Here is a 20,411-nt window from a genome sequence, read left to right on the forward strand (position 1 = left end):
GCTGTGTTTCCATTACACGATTAATGGATTTCCTACCTTCCAAAGAGACATTTGTACCAAATGGTAGCACAGTGCAAGACATACTAAACAGCTGACTGTAGCTAATCTCTTTCTCATGGTACCGTCTGTGCACATAATTAAGGGCTAAAAAAAGCCCTTTGTCAAAAGTTTTCAGACTAAATGTCTAAATCATGACTAGGATTCAAATAAGCACCCTAGCTTTGTACGTATTTTGGTACCTATATACCTTCATTAACCTACAATAATGAAATGGGGTGTGTCTCATTTATCACATCTCCATAGAGCACTCTAGATTACAGCTTTAAGTGCAAAGGACTGTTAGATGAGAAAAGGCACGGGGAAAAGTGTGACACACAGAACACAGCTGCTATTCACATTTCTCAGTCTTCTGGTCCAAATGAATCTCAATTCTTGAATAGGAGCCTATATCAGGAAGCAGGGAAGTTGTTTAAAGATGATTGTAGAAATGAAACAAAAGAATTCCCCAAATTCCCACATGTAGACGTATAAGAGCAGATCACATACTAATTCAGTATCCTGCTTCAGGTACTGATGTTGGAATTGCAGAGTAATTGCAAATAATTCTGCCCAATGTATCTCCAGGGTGGCACTCTGCCAAGGTAACATAGTTAAAAGTTGTCTCAATCAATTATCAATAACAGGTCTTGAAGAAAAAGAAAAGGAGCTTGATATCATAAGGATCTCATACTATTCAACACTGTCCCCAGAGCAAGAGCAATTCTCAGTGTGAGGATACTCTGCCTGGCTGAAAACTGGTAAGACCTTGTGTCCATTCCCCTCCAGCCTCAATAAACAAAGCAATGTAAATATGGGAAACCCTGAACAAATAATTGTTGCACCAAAACTAGAAAAGTTATTTAGCAAAAATCCTTTAATCTTACATTAGGCCCTGAATAAAAATAAAAAAAAAAAAAAAAACCAACATGGCATCAGAAAAATGCATATAAACACTGCTACTGCTGTCTGGTTTAGGTTAAATAGAGTAATTCCTATTTTATAGTTCTACAGCTTTATTTATTTCCACAGACTTAGTTTTACAGATTTAGAAGGGAAACATCACTATTGGTAGGTAGAAGCTGCAATATCATCTCTATAGAAAAGATGCAAAGAGGGCAAGTATTTGTCCTGTACTGTCAGATTGAAAATAGTGAAATTGAAATCTCATAGCCATGAAGAAAAGACACCACAGACTTCATAAGAACCTTTTGGTTTTAGTCCTGATAGGTTAAAGGCCCCCATATAAGTCACTAATTCCTAATGCATCAAAGACTAGCTGAATTTCTTTCCAACATACAAGGCAAGGAATTAAACTCTTTTTAAGAACCTACTTCAATAATTAGTATTAGAGTGTATTTCCTCTCCAAAAACTGAAATAGAATAAATTGCATTTGTCATCTCTAGGAATGGAATTGCTGGTAAGAGGTTAGGACTGTGGTGGCAGGTCACAGAAAAACTAAAAACACACTTGAAAGGAATGAAAGGGAAATATGAGATTGATTTTGTGTTTTAATTTTGAAAAATCAGCAGCAGTTCCTCTAATTCTAATATACATGCAGAGATGCAAAGGCTCTAATAGCTCATTGCCATTTTAACTATAACTATATTAAATTGAGAACATTCCTATTTTTCTTTGATCAGAAAAAGAACAGTCATGTTTTAAAGCAACTAGCTCTCCTTTCTTACATGAAGTTTGCTTTGGCAAACAAAAGCCACTAGCTGTTTCTTTCTTTTGCTTATTTTTTTAACCATTGTTCCACATAGCCCTTAACTCTCAGTTTATGTCCCCACTTTCACATGGTCAGTGATTGTCCACCCCAGAAGAACCTTCCAAGAAAGTATCAGTCAAGTTGTTCAGAATATGTCCTTTAGCTTCATTTTCAGTTATGTTATTATCTTACATTTTTTTATTCTTTTTCTTCTACACAGAGTCTATTCCCTGATTTCAGCTTCATAACAATTCTTGCTTAATCCCGGACAGCACAGGCTGTTAACAGCCTCCTCATTTTCTATTACCATCATTGCCTCTATCAGGGAATGGAAGAGGCATCAATATTCCCAAAAAATTCTAAATCCAGCCTGAACACAGTTATTCCAGTCGTACCATTATTTGCTGACTTGTCAAAAGTTCTTTATATCCCTTCAATTTTCCAGCTGCACTCTATTGCACCCCATATGGAGCAGAACCCTTGTTTAATCCTTGCAGAAACCAGTCCTGCTAAAATAAACTGAGCGAGTTTGGACTGCAGGATTCCCTGAGCACATAATCTTGAGACAACAGAGCACTGGGGTACTCCTTCCTTCGTGCCTGCAACATCCCAGCTCAGGAATTTAAGATAAATAAGCACTTTGAAAATGGTTGTTTCTAGTTTGTGAAACCAAAAGGAACCAAAGCTGACAAGCTGTAGGAGCAGCAGCACCATCACATCCCCTCTCTTTTGGTGACAGCTTCCATTCAGGGTCGTGCTGGGGTTACTTTTAGGTACTACTTAAGGTGCAGTATTTTAGCAAAAGTTGGTTGTGCTGCATGAAAAGGAGATACTGATCTAAAAATGTTCCCCCTCTTACAAACTGGGCCATGTTTGAAAAAAAAACATTTCAGAAATCCCCTTTTCTATGGACTAATGATCTAGAGCTAGATCCAAATTTTATTGGAGGCAACATTTAATTTAAATGCCAGACCCTTATTGGCTGCCTAATTTTCAACATTTTTGGTTTAAACTTTTTTCTAAGTAAAGCCATTCGAGACCTAATATAATTTTAATCAAGGATTAATAAAGGATTTGCCTTTATATCTCAAGCCAACAGTTCTCTTTGCTGTTGGTGGTCAGAAGTGTATTCTGTGCCAGGAGTTTATCCAGCTTCTCCCAAGCTGAAGCTCAGTGATGGTGAGCAGATTATGCCAGAGAGAGTAAGCCACACCATGGAAATGCAAAATATTGCTGGCCTTTCCTTCCTCTTGATACTACTGTTTTCTTTTATATCTTTCTCCTTTCCTAATTCTTCCTGAGGCCTTATGAATCCTTTAAACCTCCCAGATCTATAGGGAAATAGAAGGTTATTGTGTTTCTTCAATAAATCTGTTGGGGTGAAAGTCATTTAATTCAGTAGCAAAGCCTACTGATAAAAAAAGACCAGAATTTTTCCCCAGGACAGTAAAGATCCTGTAAGAATTTCTCTCTGCTAGTGTGTTTGCAAGTTGAGAGACAGATGTGTTTGCGCATCAAAATTAGCAACATAAACAAGTTAATATTTTATCACAAATTTAAGTTACTTTTGCTGATTGTTTCATCTAAGCATACTCAGAAATGAGCATTATATCACTATGCTGTGAACTTTCATTGTAGCTGTATAAGATTTCAAGAAAGAGATTCAAATCCAAACCTTTTCCCAATTTTGAAACTTCTAATCAGAAGAGAAATTAAATAAAGCAATTAGGCTGTAATAAAGGTTCCTATAATCTCAGGGAAATTATGATAGCTTGAATTCTCACTACATTTTAATTCAAAAGAGTTAAGGAAAGGCAATTTTCATCAATTATTAATTTATCATTATCCTTGACTTCATGGAATATTTTGATATCTATGATCTAATTAAATAGCATTATTCAAAGATAATAAATTTTATAACCATCATTTCACATTGACTTCTGCAGTTCTTAATAGCTCTGCCACCTTTAGATCTCTCTTAAAAGTATAATCAATTTTACATCCTATCTTCCTAGCTGCTGTTGGCTGTGGAAACTCTCCGTGTTTTAATGCAAGGATATATCACTGCAGGGTGCACCCTGCAGACAGGTGGCATTTTCCATGTTTTCAGTGAAATCAGTGCAACTACAGAAGGCCTGCAGGTACCTTCAAGAGGGGGATGACATTCCTTCAGCAGATAATAAATCAAGTAAACAAATGCAATGTTGCCATCGATGATTAAAATTCATAAAATTTTCCTAGAAGGAATTTGAGGATATAATTCAGCTTCTACCCAATACCTCCACACTAATGTTATTCCCTTGAGAGGAAAGAATGCCGTTTGCCATTCTGCTTTTACCCAGTCCTGTCAGACTAAGTTTATTCCCTTGAGATGAGAAATATTCCTTAAAGTATCAGTATTTCAAGAATCTTACATTTTCCATCTCCCCAGCCACAAGGGGACTGTGGCACAAATTATGTTCTCCTTTTGATGTTCCTTTAAGGAATTCTATTTTCATTGCAGATGATATTGGTACTTAGTGTGCTCCGTCTTCCAGGTGTACTAATTACTTACCTAGAAAAATCTCTCTAACACTCCGTGAAAATATAAGTAGTTCTAGAAAATAAATCGACTTACAAAAGCCATTCTGGCATAGCTTATTGCTCTAATTGGCTGGAACTTAACTGTGGGGGTGGAGGAAAGGAAGGAGGGGAAAAGAGACTGTGCTTTCCTTATCCCACTGAAAAGATTAAATGATACCATTTTTATATCATATAAATTTTTCCACTTGAGTTAAAATAAAACATTGGTGTAGGATAAACTCAGTGGTTACAGCAAGGCTTAATGTACAGATAGCCTGGATTGATTCCTTCCTCTGCCAGTGAGAACTGAACTGCAAAGTGGCACAATTTTCCAGAACAATGTCCTAGCTTAAAACGGAATTTTTGCACATCTCTTAGTACTTACAACAGCTGAGAGTAATAAAAAATATTTCATTAATGATGTGGTTTTTAAATACATAAATATTGTGTCAATTTTAATATAAATCTTTTGTAATAACCACTACTTACAGAGGAAATTACCAAAGAAAAACAAATACTATTTTCAGTAACTCACTAACCTAAGCACCTAAACCAAGTGCCTGGATTAGTTCTGAACCAGTGTTCATGTAATTAATACTCTACTCTGCAATGTGTTGACATTGGTGATTTATTGCAGCTCTTACATTAAAAGTGTAACCAGATTTATAGACTTCGTGGAGTTAGAAATGCCACGTTGTAATTGAGAGGTTTTAGTTTTATAACAAAAAGATGCCTTATTGCTATGTGTATATTAAAATGGTTTTCTGGTAGCCCTGGGAAAGCTAATAGTGGTGTATAAGCACTTTATACCAATTTCATTTAGCGTAGAAGAAGGTTGGTTGCCTGTGTGGGTGACAAGGGAAGGGAATTTATGGTTATGGGAAAAATACTTCCAAACACTCGCTATTCAGGGCTTTAGTCCTAATTTTTTTCTTCCCGCTAAAGTAATCCCACTTGCAAGTACATATATTCAAAAAATTAAGAATTTTTGAGTGGCATTTAAGCCCATGGGCCACAGCATGGACTGGCTCATGGCCCCTCAGACAGGAGAGGATGTCACCCAGAAGCTACAGTGTATGGTGCAACCCCTTGGATGATCCAGGAATTTTTAAATTCCAGTTGAAAGCCTATTGTTCCTGTTTTTCTACTTCTCATCAAAAGGGCTTGACATCTCCTCTTTAAAATAATGACAGAAACATTTGACTGAAAGGCATGAGAATTTGGGGAAATGGTCCTATGGAAGCTGTTTCTTAACATGGTTTTCAGAAGATCTCTTTAGAACAAATTGTTTTGCTCTGAAGGGATTTGTGCTGCACAGCACTGACAGTTAAGTACTAAATGGAATCTCTCCATGGGCTTTGTATTACTGTTGAACAAAACACAGAAGCTGAACACTAAATAAAACACTACACTTAAATACAGGAATAAAAGTAAAGTCAAGAGAACAGTGGATAATTTTTATATCAGCAAGTGTCATGTTCTAGAAAAAGGCATTTGGGTATCACCTCTTTTATGCCAATAACTAGTTCTGAAGCAGTTGTTTTATTTAATTTTTTCTAACTCATGAGGAATTTGAATAAGTTGAAGTCAGTGAAAAAAATGTGTCATATGAGTGATAGACTTAAAAAAAAAAAGGAGCAGGCTATGTGGGGAACACAGAAGATTCTGAATGAAGCTATTAAGCTACTTTTACCATTTTAAGGAGCTGAATCTTTGATAATCGACCATATAATGGTTGGGCCTGGAACAGGAAGGAGTGGAGTGTGATCTAAATTAGCTACTGAAATAGCACCTGGATTTTTTTTTGCTACACAAAGAAAGAAAAGTAGTCTGGACTTAATCTTCCAGCAAGCAAACCATGCTCTGACAGTGAAAGATCAAAATACGGAGAAACATAGAGATAAGAGGGAAAACACCAGCACAGTTCAGCAAAGATACATGCTAAAAAAAAAAAGGCATTTGGATTATATTTGCTCACAAAAAAAATATATACATATATATATATATATATATATATATATCCAGCAATACAATTCCAGCAGCAGAAGCATTTGACACAGATGCTGTGGCTACAGATGTTACATCCACTGTGAATAGAGGCCAAGGAAGCCACCAGGCCTGTGCTGTGAGACACGACACATTTGCCCAGAGAGCAAAGGAAAAATGTTTGTGTTGTTCGTGTTGAGTGCAAACACCCAGACAAGAATGAGGGATTGTTTTCTCTTTAACAATCATTTATTGAAATCAGCCCAAAGTTTGGAGTAGGAAGAAGGAGGATGCATGTAGTAAGTAAAAGGAAGTGAATTTATGGGGAAATGAAAAAGATGCACTAAACTGTATTTGCAAGTCCATAAAAATTGCAACTTGATGGGATTGCTGGAAGACCCGTGGGAAGAAGTTTAAAATCAGCTATGCCATGAAAGCACTTCAGGCAAGAATAAAAGCTTGAATTTAGTAAGACTGGTGAGAAAAAGTACAGAGCAAAGGCAGTGATATACCAAAAAAATCTCTTTTCATTCAAAAAATGTATATTAACAGAAGTTTTGAAGACATGAGAAAGAAAATCTAGTCTAAGAATTTCTGTTTCTAAAATGCATCAATAGTACCTCTACTTTAAATTTTTCTGAGTCCTGAACGAGATTTCCTAAATGAAAAATGAAATACCATGCAGCTCTAAAACCTGTGGAGTACTTTATCTCATCCCGACATTTAAAGTATGCAGTTGTGGCTTCTCATAGCAAAAGATTTTCATTTATACACAGATATCTGTTTTACAGAGATGTAGATCCTGTCGTGGCACTCCTCATACATTTTTCTGTTGTTTCAAACAATACATCAGATGATATTCCCACAAAGACATGGGATCATATTTGGTCCCAAGTGGAAATACAAGATTTTTTCATAATCTCTATGGGTTGCAAGATCCCATACTTTGAATTTTTTGACAACTGGTTTCTCTCATCTAAATTTCAAATAATTTAAGACTACTAACCTGCAAATATTTTTTGTGTTTGGTTTAATGTTGTCCAGTACTGCAGCACAAAATGAGGGCTATGGAATGTGTGCTTGGGATAATTGAGGGTGCTGCCATGGGGTCCAAAATATTCTTCCATATACTAATGGGTTTTATGCCATTTTGCCTCTCAAATTTGTGTTAATGATTGTGACAGCTCTCAGTTTTCCTTTTGTTAAATCTTAGTGACTGTTACTAGATATTCATTTCCAGAAGCACAAACATATTATAAAAAATACAGAAGCCCACTGAGGATGAATAAAATATCTCCATAGTAACATTCTGGATAGCGATGCATGCCTGGTTGCAGACAGACAAACTTCAGTCCTAACTCTGCATCAGGATTTGTTGGCATAGAATCCTGAGCTCAAAAGTGACTTCAGAAGTGAAATGCCCCTTTTTCTCTCTATGGTTATTTGGCAGCAATGATTGATTTTTTCCAAATGTGGTTAAATAGGAAAATTTATTTCATTAGTTTTAATATAATCAGTCACAAATACAATCAAGAATATCCCCTCAAGGCAAATGAATATTTTGGCTTTGCTTGTTTTTCAACAGAAGAAATTGTACCCTACTCATGCATTTTAAGTTTGTTTTACAATACCTTTAAATGATATTTTAAATAGTTTGGTTTGAAACTAGTATTGATACTGATGTCCATACAGTGCAATGAGAGTTTCCATCTGCAGGATAATATTCATGGTAGTAAGAAAGACTGTGCTATATTTTAAAGGGACAGGTTCTTAAAAATCCATTTAGGAATTTTTTTTTCTCTCTAGGCCTTAGTGTACCTGTACCAGGACTGCATTATTCACTGCCACTTGTCCAACCAAGAGCCATTTCCCAGGTTCACCCCTGTAAACATGACTGAAGCTAATTTCCCTCAGCTTCCTTGCAGTTTGCATTGAAGCTCATATAGCTTACTGTCTGTTGATATATTTTACCAGTTGTCTATGTCAAGCTTTCATATACAAATCAAGGAAAAACATGCAAGCACCTATGATTTTTAAAGCTAAAAGGCACCTTCTTATACTGTATAGCAAATGAGGTGGGTTTAAAATCCTCCCTTGAAATAGCAGCAATTTCTGTTCCTTTCATTTAAACGGCTCTGTATTCCAAGGAAACTTGGGATAATCAGTAGTTTGTTGTAGACATGAATGATAATTATGTTCTCTGTCTCTCATTTAAGTTGTTCGAGTTCATGAATTTTTTGGCTGAGAATGTCATCTTCTGCTACATGGGACTTGCGCTATTTACATTTCAAAACCACATCTTCAATCCTCTTTTCATATTTGGTGCACTTGTATCCTTTGCTTTAAAGAAGTACATATCTCTGTGCATGTGTATGTGTGTATATATAGGGAAGGAATGCATGTTCCATGTGAAAAAAGTCAACAAGCAAAGCAATCAGTTCCTTGAATGCATGTTCCTCAATGCATGTAAGCACATGTTCTTTGGACAGTTGTTGTTTTGCTCCTCTGCTACAGGCAAATAACTTTTAACCAGCTGGGGAACTTTTGCCAATGGTTTACAAGTGGGGTGAGAAATTGGGATAAGTATTGGGACACATCTGTGGGGACAGATGCAACACAAAACCTTTTCTCCTGTCTAGAGCCAGTGCAGATCCACAAACTGGAAAGCTGCCTCCAGACAGATGTGTGCCATAAGCAGGACTTTCCCAAAACCACTTAAATTATATGAAGTTCTTAAAAATCACACAGTTCTGCTTTGCTCAAATATTTCCTTCTTTTATCTTGATAGTTGATATCTCTAGCATACATTAAATTACTTACACCATTGTGTGCCTAGAAGACTGGTAAGAAAAGCTATGTGTCTTTAATTCTGCCATGGTTTCTCAACAAATATTACTTGTACAGCAGTACAGATTCTTTTCATGCTGACATTTCATACAGTGATACTTTTTTTTTTGCTCAGAGCAGCAGCCCTCTGCTTATCACTTTTAAATGAGCTGTAATAGCTTTGAAAGTTAGGAGCATGCTGTTTACGTGCAGCAATTTTTATATGCAATTTCTAAATGAATGATCAGGGCTGCACCAGAGCTCCCTTGGCTACAGGCTGGGCTGGATGGCCGTGAGGACCAGGAGCTCCTGTGTCCCCACCAGGGCAGCAGCACAGCCTGTCCTTGCGCTCCAGGCGTGGGGAGGCAGCAGGAACAGCCCCTGGATGGATGGGGCAGTGCTGCAGAGCAGGGCAGGCACCCGCTGTGGCTCTGTCCCTCCTGTCCCTGAGAGCCAGCAGACTGCAGAGGGGCTGCCTGAGCCCAGGGCAGGAGCACTGGAGCCCTGGAGCTTCAGGCAGCTCTTGGTGCAGCTGATGGGACACAGACATGGCCTCTCAGACACCTCCTGTTCCCCAGCCCATGTCTCAGACTGGGAGTGCCATCCCTGAGCCACAAGACAAGGGGAGGGCACAGACCTGCAAATGTGCAAAAAAGCGTATATAAGGAGCTCAGATTGCCTTCCTTTAAATCTGATAATGGCCTCATGCTTCTAATTAAGGCAACTTTTGGGATAGTTCCACAGAGGAGTAATAAAGAACTTCATCAGAAGACTGTCCTCAGAGAAGGGGAAGAAAAAGCCAAAAGTACTGGATATAGACAATATGAATCACCAGGAAATAAGGAAGTAATAATCAGGTTCAAAAGCACATTTATTCCCTGCAAATTGCTGTTCAAGGAGATAATGCTCTCTCTGCAACTGATGATGGGCATTTTCCTGAAGGGCTGAAGATGAAGTCACGTGTGAAGGCACAAATGTGATGAGTAGAAGTAGAGTGATTGAAGTGAAATAGATTAGGATGAATATAAAACCAGTATGTCTGGTGAAGGCAGATCTCTGCCACTGCACGGGAAGCATTAGAACATGGCATCTAAAACGTGAAAGAAGATAATATATTTGTTTAGTTGCACCTTAAAATAAATTTTAGTGAAATATTTGGGTTAATTATGCCAGTAGTTTGTCCACTATTTTCCTCAACATCTTACATTTTAGGTGGCAGTTTTTGTAGCAAGAGCTTCCAACATATACCCACTTTCTTTCCTTTTGAATTTGGGTCGAAAACAAAAGATTCCCAGGAACTTTCAGCACATGATGATGTTTTCAGGTAAGAGCCATTTCGGGTTTTTTTGGTATTTTTCCTGTTCACATTTAATAAATGACAAAAATAGTCATCTATCACTGGAAAAAGCCATATCTGTCTCAAAGAATCTGTTATCTTAAAACTCAAGGTCATCTTTCCCAATCTACTGAAGCAAATGGATACCCCCTGATCAATCTCGCTGTGCTCTTAACCTATTTTAATTTATGCTTTGGAAACTCACTGCCCAGGAAGCCATGGTCTTTCAATCTATTGTCCACCTCCATCTGTCTACACTTCTGTGGCAATTTGGGAGTACCAGGTTTTTAAGTTGTGTTGTTTTAGAGGCACCTGTATTATACCTGAGAGTATTTTACATAGCAGCAAATAAATATCCAAGTTGTGCAGTGTTAGTACTGATACTCAGATCAGACATGGTCTTGGGCAATTCCTTAAACTTCAGAAACAGTTTGACTTTGAAACATGGGATGAGAGCGCTTCAATTCCACCGACCTTTTCATATGTATTCCAGCTTGATATTTAATTTTATTTTGTTAACCTTGTAGAATAATTAAAAAAAAAAATCCAGAAGAGGGAGCCATGTTCTAGTCTGATTTGCACATCATACCCAGAACTGTTAAAGCTCATCTGGATTCCATGTTTTTTTTACTTGTACAAGCTAGATATAATTCCACCTGACTTTCTAATGCTAGTTAGGAGAAACTCACTTATAAGCTAAGAATATCTGTTCAGTAAAAGACGGAAATGCAGATACCCCAATGCTATTGATGATATAATTTTCTAAAATTAGAAACTCAGCAACTTTTTTGCTTCATTTTCCTGCCTTTTATGCAAAATTTATTCCACATTTGTATGGATAAAAGTTCTTGATTGACAGCCTTGATGTGCAGAGATCCATTTAGCCAGATAACGAGTGAAATACAATGTGCTGCATTTCAAGCTTCCTCATCAGGACCACTCCACATCAGGGGGCCTCATTTGTGCCTACGTAATTCCAACTCTCTAGGGAGCAACACAGCAGTTCATTTCTATACCCATTCAATCCTTCTGCTAAAAGCTGCCACTGAAAATGTCAGCTAATTCCAGCGAGGCTGGAGTGAGGGATGATGACACATCCAGCAGGAGCTGCCTTTCAGCCCCACTGCTCCCTGCGATTGTTCCTCGGGTAACCCGGGTCTGTAGGTCCCTCAAGTAAGCTTAGCAGGTGGCCAACTAGACAACAGCATGAAAAATAGCTTCATATCAATTTGGTATCTAGTTCCCGGGCTCCATTTTGGCTTTTGGTTTTCATCAGCTAAAGTATAGAATGGAAAACCATCTGAAATCTCTCTTATTCTTTAACTTTTCTGTCCTCGTTTCCTGCAGTCAAATTTCATTCTCCACAGAACAGGAGCAGAAAGCAGCCTGCAGCCAGCAGAGGAACGTGAGAACTCACACACATTAGCTTTCCAGGACAATCTGGCAGCTGAGAACTGAAACAGTAGTATAGCAGGCTTCTAAAATGTAAATGTTGAAATTCCCAGAAAAGCAATTTTTTACTATTTTCAAAGAAAAAAACCTCTATTTTGTAGAGAAAAGTCTTTACATTATAATAAAGTAATGGCATAATCTGCAACTATAATAATAAAGACTGTCTTTCATGCTGTCAGCAGCTGCACACTTCACAGAACATGAGATACACAGATTTTCTTGTAATTCTATTTTTTATGATGCACCAAGATTTGTGCTTAGCTACGGATAACATTCTTAATGCTGTAAACTGATCATACTGAATATAGTGATAAACAGAGAGGACAATGGCTGCCAGAAGAAAGACACATTTCTATGAGTAACCAAGACACTGAATTAGAGTTTGAAGGAAATTATCTACAAAGATCAGTAGCAACAGTCATAGAACACTTTGGGCTGGAGGGGACCTTTAAAGGTTATCTAGTCCAGCCCCCTACAATGAGCAGGGGTATCTTCAACTACGTTGCTCAGAGCCCCATCCCTGACCTCAAATGTTTCCAGGGATGGGGCATCCACCACCTCAATGTGTGTTTTACTATCTGCATTGTTCTGGCACAACATCAGGTTGATCACAGGGGGAAATGGCTTTCTTCACCACAGCATCACACATTCAGGTGTAGAAAACAATGAATTTGGGGTTAGTTTTGTTTTCTATCTTATCATTACCAAATCCACCAAACATTTGCTGCTTGTTTTGCTGCCACAATCACCAAAGTGATTGCTGAGAAATATTGCTGAGAAAAGCAATTAAGGTCAGGCAAGTATACTGTTGATTAGCAGTTGATTACTTGCTCTGCAAAGAACTTTCCTGAAGTCATTAAGTGCTGCTTTTTGATGCGTATTAATACAGTTGAGAAAAGGTAGAAGAGTTAGCTTCCACTTGGAGGTGGATTATGGAACATTTTGATTTATAATATTCTTTATCTCCATCTGCCACTCCTCTAACAATACATTACAGAGGATGGATTCATTTCTACAATTGTTTTTAATCATGATTCCTGATAACATTCCATTGTAAATGAAAACTTGATTAGTCCTTTATATATAGACTAATTAAGCCCGAGCTTCTCAAATTAAGTTGAACATCAGCTAAAGTGAGCAGTCCAACACACTCTGCTCATATGAAAAAGAAACATTTTAAAGTCTTTATAGCACTCTTCTCCCAACATATTTATTTACTTTTTACTCTGCTTTCCTCTTCTCTACAACACATAAATAGAGAGGCTTGTGGGACAGTGCTACAGGGGTGGTTGCTGTTAATATAAGGTATTACAGCATCAGTAGAGTCTGAAAAGGATGAATACAAATGCAGAATTAAACCAAAAAATACCCATATACAGGCAGTTGTGCAGGCATTTCCATCTACACACTCATACAGACACAGAGGTGGGAAGTGGCAGTGTGAACTTGCTCAAGAGATGCAGATATGTGAAGAAAAGAAAGCAAGGAAGAAAAAAGCAGAAAGCTACAGCTGAAACCAAAACACCAGAGCTACCCATAGAAAGTCTTCTTTCCTGGCAGATGCTTTTCACGCCCACAACAAGCACTCCACCCTCACGGGCTCTTCAGAGGTCTGGGTTTGGAGAGGTGTTTGTGCAGGGTGAGGGAAAGGATGGCCAACAGCCCCCTTCAGGCACATGGGTTCTGTCCTGGGGGACTCTGGAGCTTAACCCTGGGCTGGCCTGCTTTGAAGGCTCTGGCACATTAAAGACTATTGCTTAAAGATTAATCCCAAATGGCTGTCACAAAAAAAAAAAAGAAAAAAAAAAATCTGTAAGGAAATCTGTAAGGAAATCTGTGATTCAGCCCAAGGATGAATAAATTAACATGGATGTGGAGCTGCCATCACTGCACCTCTGAAAGATGAGGGCAGAAAATCTCTGCTAATGGCTCATGAGAGCTGGTCCTTCTGCTGCCCCACTGTCTCTGGGTGTAGTTGAGGTACCACCATCCACTGCATCCCATCATTCCACTGGGCTTTGGTGGCACTTTTTCCTGAAGTTTTACAGAAAATTTAATCTTCCTTATCCTTATTATCTCAGCATTTTCTGAGGTTATTAAAATTCCCTTCCTTCATCTGTATTATTACCTGGGAAGTATTTTGAGGTTGAGAGAGAGACAGACAGACAAACAGACAGACAGATCGATAATATAGATAGATATAGATATTAGATAGATATAGATAGAGGTATAGATAATGAGAAGCAAGGAAGATTATTAAGTCTTTACATTTTAAGCATATTAATCTGCTTCCCACTGCTTTAGTTGTTTAGTTATTTTACTTTAGATGTCTTCAGTTGAAGCTGAATTATCTCTTCTAGACCATGTTGAGCCTTTTAGAAGTGAAAAATTCACAGAAGTCACTCACTATTTTTCTGACCTGAAGAAACAGCCAGTCCACTGCTCAAGAAATAAGCAATTTGCTTCCAGTTTTGGGAAGCAGCACTGTTTTCTACTGAAATGTAGCTGTGCTAATTATCCAGATTACCATTATAACCACTGAAATAAAGACCATTTCAATAGTAGTACGTTCCCTCCTCAGATATATGTTTAAAATGAGATGATATTCTTTCCCTTTTAGAAAATAGTAAAGCATCTGCATCCTTAGAGACATCTTTTACACAAAAGCAAAGCCAAGGACAAGCCCAGTGTCTGCCTGTGGTGCTTTGAATCTGCTGCCACTGAGTATTTTCAGATAGTGCGACTCCAGTCTGCTTCTTCCTTGCAGAAGTGGCTTTGTGCTGTTCCCTGGATAAACTTCTATACCAAATAATTGGAAGCCCAGCTTCTATACCAAATAATTCACATTCTAGCTATGTAATCTTGAAGAGCTTTGGAGTTCTATGCCAAAAATAGCTGCATTTAGCAGTTAATTAAATGATTCTGCACATGTCATCAGTGCCTTACAAGAGGTTTGATTACTAGATTTAATCTCTCAATACTTTGCAGAGTACTTTTTGGACTCAGCATGTATTGTATACACACAATGACTTTGCTCTCTACCCTTATTTTGTGAACTTTTTTTGCAAAACGATACAGTACATTTAAATAGATAAATGAAAGGCATTGGAAAACATAGAGTATTATTTGTAGCATTCATCCCAAGGCCTGCGGCACAAGAAGTCTTTTTCCTTCTCAATTTTTAAACATGGCATTCTGTCAACACCTATTTAGTCACCTCATTACTACCTATGGAGCTTTTTTTTTTAAAACTCATTTAGCTGTTTTATAATTTCTTGCTTATTCAGTCTGTGGGTGTATAATTCTACAACTGTTATAATGTTTCAAGTACATTAATTTATTCTGCATCCCCTTTCAGATATTTACAATCATCTTTGAAAATCTATTCATTGTTTTTAAGTCACTTTTTTTCTGACTAGTCTTAGAACATTAAATTATTTTAAAGGAAGAGATTATATATTTTCAAGGAAGAAATGAATAGCATATTTGGGTACAGATTTTAATGTCTATCCTCTTTTTCACTTGCTCCTTACTTTGTGAGTAGTCCCACTGAACACAAGATATAGATTTCTTTTTCAACCTGCATTAAGTTCAGATTACTACTTAATTTGCAATTATTCAAGACAAAGAATTCAGTGTATGTAAAACAAAAATGTGATTATTATGTGAATAGGAGAGTATTTTCATTGTTCACTTTTGCAAATTTGCTGCCATAAATCCCACCCTTTCAGTTAGCATGACTTAGTATTTATAAACAGGATTACGATCTGAAAATTTCCTCTGCCCTTGGAAGGTGGTTTGGGCTGAGAAGATCGCAATTGTGTTTCTCCATGACATGAAGCTCATCATCCCTGTCTTGTTTCAGGTTTACGTGGTGCGATTGCGTTTGCGCTGGCCATTCGGGACACAAACTCCCAGCCCAAGCAGATGATGTTCACCACAGCCCTGCTGATCGTCTTCTTCACGGTCTGGGTGTTTGGGGGGGGCACAACCCCGATGCTCACCTGGCTGCAGATCAGGTCAGTGCGGCAGCGGCCAGCAGGACACAACCCTGCAGAGTCCGCTGATCCCTACGGATCAATCGCTACATCCTTGCGCTTTCTAATGCTTACTTTTGTGAGCTTTAACGCACACAAAAGAAGTATTTGTGGACCTGTTAGAGGCTCCAGACCACAGGGAACAGGTTCTTCCTAAGTTTGTTATGGTTTTAGACATAGGGCAGACACATCCTTGTTTCCTAAGAGTTTGCTTCACTACTGCTCCTTTTAAACACTGTGAATACATCTTAAGAGTGTCCTCCTTGCTGCTTAAGGAAGAGCTATACAAGAAGATCTTGCCTTCATCCTAAAATCTGCAGATATTACACAAACATGTAATAAATTGCGTATTTCTGATTATAATGAGAATATGATCAAAAAATCTTCTTCCACTGCTGCATTGTTCAGGCATTAATTTTTTATACATCATTTTATGTGCTCTTCTTTACTATATTGTTTTTAAATCACTTCACAGTTACTTGTATTGACAGAGAGCAATGAATGACAAGGGAGGTTAAATGACAAGAGAGAAGGAAATAGAAAACTGGAGTTAAAAGGAACTCATTTAAATGCAGTGTCCTTCCAAATGTGCTTTTTTGAAACTCAACTTCTAATAATGAGTGTACTCATGCTGATTATTGATTCTGGTTACTTCCCAATCCATTCAGAACACCCTGCTGTGATTTTCAAGATCACCACAGAAAACCTCAGTATCAAGATAGGCCTACAATTCACAATCCCTTATCATTTATTCTATATATAGCATGTGTTTTCCTTGTTTACAAAATGATGTCTGATTACAAGCCTTCATGTCAGACTTGCTATGAAATAGCAACTGAAGATAACCAAATTGGGGCTTTTACAAAGAGCATAACAAAACCTGCAGACAAAATAAGGACTAGTGTACAAGTGTACTGGATAAACATAAAATGTAGGCATCCATGTACAGCGCAGATGTTTTCTATTTCTGTGACAGTTTGATTCTTCTTCATGACACGTCTCATGTCCCATAATGTCAATCAAGGCCATTACAGTTTGGATACACTGGCACTATCAGTCATCTTTCTGAGATTTGCCACTTTTTCACTGTCAGTCAGCAAGAGTTTTCTATGTGGCAGTGGAAGTGTGGGTGAGGAAGAGTTTCCTCATTAGATTGTGGGGAGCAAATCGGTCTGGGTTTCTGTAACAGGAGATAAGGAATAATTCTGAGAATACAGTAGGGGAAAAAGGCTGTGAACAGTAGTCAATGTGCAGTCTGAGAGCTTTGGGTCACTAGATGCCCCTCATGGTTTAGCTCTCTAGAAAATTTTTAAATTAAGATTGTGAAATGCTTTCACTAACAAGCAATTGAATTGCATGCAATTGCGTTTCTTCTGCTACTTAGTGCTACCCAAAGGTGCAAAGCCCGCCAAGACCACAAGTAAGGGGCTGTTAATAACTCTCATATTAACTGTTTATACTGTTCAATGCACATGCTTCTTTCTCAAGCCTCTTGTGCAACAGATTTCACCAAAGACACTGAAAGCAGACAATCATTATTGATTTTAAATACTTGTCTCTGAGGATTTCCTCTGAATCCCATCAGATCTGGCAGACATTTTTACCAGTAAAATAAATTGGGTTTGTAATCAGGATATAGATTTTCTTACTATAAAGCTATTAGGTTCATAATTTTCTCTTAATTTCTTGACATTGGATCATGCATCTTCATAAATTATGAGAAGGTCAAATTGAGATAAAATTTTAAAGACATCTTTAATTACAAATGTATCTCAAGGCTCTGGTTTCTCCTTCTAGTAAAGATATTTAATTGTCTTTATAATTTATTACACCTCAATGGGGACTTTTGTCCTTAGCTACCAGCATTTGTCTTTTTAGTCTTAAGTAATTTCTCCAGGTAGTTGTACCTAAAGGTGGTGGTAATTCATGGCAATTGATGCTTGTATGGATTCTGGCAGATGAGTTTGCTGAGGAAAGTTACAGAGCTGTAGCAAATTACACCAACTTGCTTGGTGTAGTCCCCCAGCATGCTGACACCTGTGCCTGAACAGGAATTCTGAGCTGCATCTATCCCCATGATTCTTCAGAAGAAAAGGACAGTATTTGTCAAACTAATTTGGAGGGTATAGCTCACAAAGCCAAGGGAAACTGCATTAGAAGTATGAAAATGATCGTCTCTGAAGAGGTTTGTTGGAATGGGTTTGGGTGTCATCAGTTACAGAAAAAAAGGGGTGAAGCCAGGGAAATGCTGCAGCCATGGCTATGAGCACAGAAGAGAGGGCTTGTCTCACAGCAGCCCTTTGTGATCAAGTGTCCCTCAGGCTCCTTCCCAGGGCACTTTGAAGCTTCTGTGGGATTCCCCCGTGCTCCAGGGAACCAGAGCTACCACTACTGGTCAAATCCAAAGCACAGTGCTAGCTCAGTTAATCTAAACAACTGAAGTTATTCACCTTATAAAAATTAAGTGATTACAGGAAATTAAAAGTATGTGAATGGTTACACTGTCTACACTGGCTGTCCCTACATAAGCTACAAGTTGCTGTAGAGGTAAACCTTCTCAGGAGAGAATGGTAAAAACAACAGGGTCAAGCAAATAACAGCCCCAAGCAGAGCGTGCTTCTTTTGCCTGTTTTTCATCATAAAATGATTATCCTGCAGATAATGTATTTAATTTAACTGAAGGCATTCAGAGACTAATAGAGAAGAGTATGTGATTTCTGAATATATTTGGATGGATTGAATCTTATTCACATGCACTGTTTTGTGTCCCCTCTCCCTCTGTGAAATAGGCTCCAGTTCCTATCATTAGTTCAGGAAATGCAACTCTAAACTCCTCAAGGTTGACCAACTCAGTCTTATCCTAGAGATAAATGCTTGAGTACAGACGAGCTTACCCACAGTTTGGATTTAAAACATAAATCTATCACCCTTTCAGTTCAAGATAAATAAAAATAACATAAATCAGAAAGAACTCACACCAATATATTTAACATTTGCTCTGCCATAATGCATTACAGTGTTAGGGGAGGAGACAGCACTCAGATATGTATAGCCTCCTTACTGTATATTATTACCCACATATTATACCATGCTTCAGTTATTTCTTGCACTCTCCATAATTTCCATTGTGAAGTTCTCATAATAGTGACCAGGAATCTTGGTGTATAAGGGAATAGAAATATGACAATTTAAAAATAAGAGTAGAAATCAAAAGTTTTCTGAAAAAAATCAATATTTTTCTCCATAATAACCGGAATTCCCATAATTTCCCCTCTTCTTACAGCAATACTATGAGATCCACGCTTTTCTTTTTCAGTTAAAATTTAACATACTGTAGATATAATTTGTCACTATTTTTAGAGAAAAGATTAGGATGTGTCCTCAGCGATAACTACCAGTTGATTTATTCCAGGAATATGTATGGCTTATACAACACTTGAAAATTGTTGCTAAAACATATAGTAAGATACACTATCAAAATTCACCATGTGCTACAGAAAAAGGCTCAACTTCCATTTCCCATTAAGAAATGCCTTACTTATTTTGGCTGTCTCCTTTCTAAACACCTGAAACTGAGTTTCAGGGAGTGTTGAGTGTTTCCCTCTCTGAAAATGAGGTCGTATTTGAAAGTTCCCAGCTGTCTGGTGCAGGAACTTAGCACTTCCCAGCACAGAGGCACATGCAGGGTGTTTACAGCATTATCACTGCCATGCTGAGAGCAGAACTGCCTGCACCATGTTCCTAAATAATACATTGTTTTTGGACTTATCTGAGAGTTGTAACAGGAAAAAAAATTGCTTTTATTCCCCATGTGAAAGGACTATAATATTCAGTTCTTGGCAGACAATGAATAAACCTGGATCAGCATGTGAGAATAATTTCGTAATGTATCAACACCAAAACAGAGATAGCCATTTAAGTTTGCAGTCAAATTGAACTATTCAATAAATGTGCCTTCAGAGATGTTGAACATTACTTGCTAATGCTTTTGGATATATGATTCCCTTCATGCCCCATACTCTGATTAAAAATAGAGAGCTACATTTTACAGTAAATCTGCACTGAGGTTTGAGGATAAAGAATTCTCCTGACAGGCAGAGTGAAAATTCCAAGCTGTTAATAAAACATGTCCTATAAAAGAACTGTGCTAGGTATTAGGTCTTGTTTATCATCACCTTCTGTGTAAATGTTTGTCAAGGGATTTCCAGACTTTGTGCATCTCCTTGCAGCAGTTCTTCAATTAATAGGAAGAATTTTATTCCATGTTCTAAATAAATACTAAGAAGCACTGAATAGTAACTTTTAGTAAGACTACTGTGCCTATCTGGCCTTTACTGTTGGTAAATGTATTTTAGAAAAGAACTGTCTGTGTGCCTGGCTGCCATTAAAATCACACCATTTCTAGTTCACCTGAAACTTCAGTTGCAGGCATCTGACCTTCTCAAGATACTGAGGCCTGGCATA

At 37.8% G+C, this 20,411-nt stretch overlaps 1 protein-coding gene across 1 annotated transcript in view; it reads left to right on the forward strand.

Moving 5' to 3' along the window:
* Positions 1-20,411, forward strand: part of SLC9A9 (solute carrier family 9 member A9) — a 174,636-nt gene that overhangs the window by 90,431 nt on the left and 63,794 nt on the right. Inside the window, exons 10-12 of the mRNA XM_062498885.1 lie at positions 8,513-8,626; positions 10,335-10,446; positions 15,776-15,929. Of these exons, the coding sequence (XP_062354869.1) occupies positions 8,513-8,626; positions 10,335-10,446; positions 15,776-15,929 (380 nt within the window). The remainder of the gene's footprint in view (positions 1-8,512; positions 8,627-10,334; positions 10,447-15,775; positions 15,930-20,411) is intronic.

This window comes from Cinclus cinclus, chromosome 10, assembly GCF_963662255.1.
Source record: "Cinclus cinclus chromosome 10, bCinCin1.1, whole genome shotgun sequence".
NCBI classification, from domain to species: domain Eukaryota; kingdom Metazoa; phylum Chordata; class Aves; order Passeriformes; family Cinclidae; genus Cinclus; species Cinclus cinclus.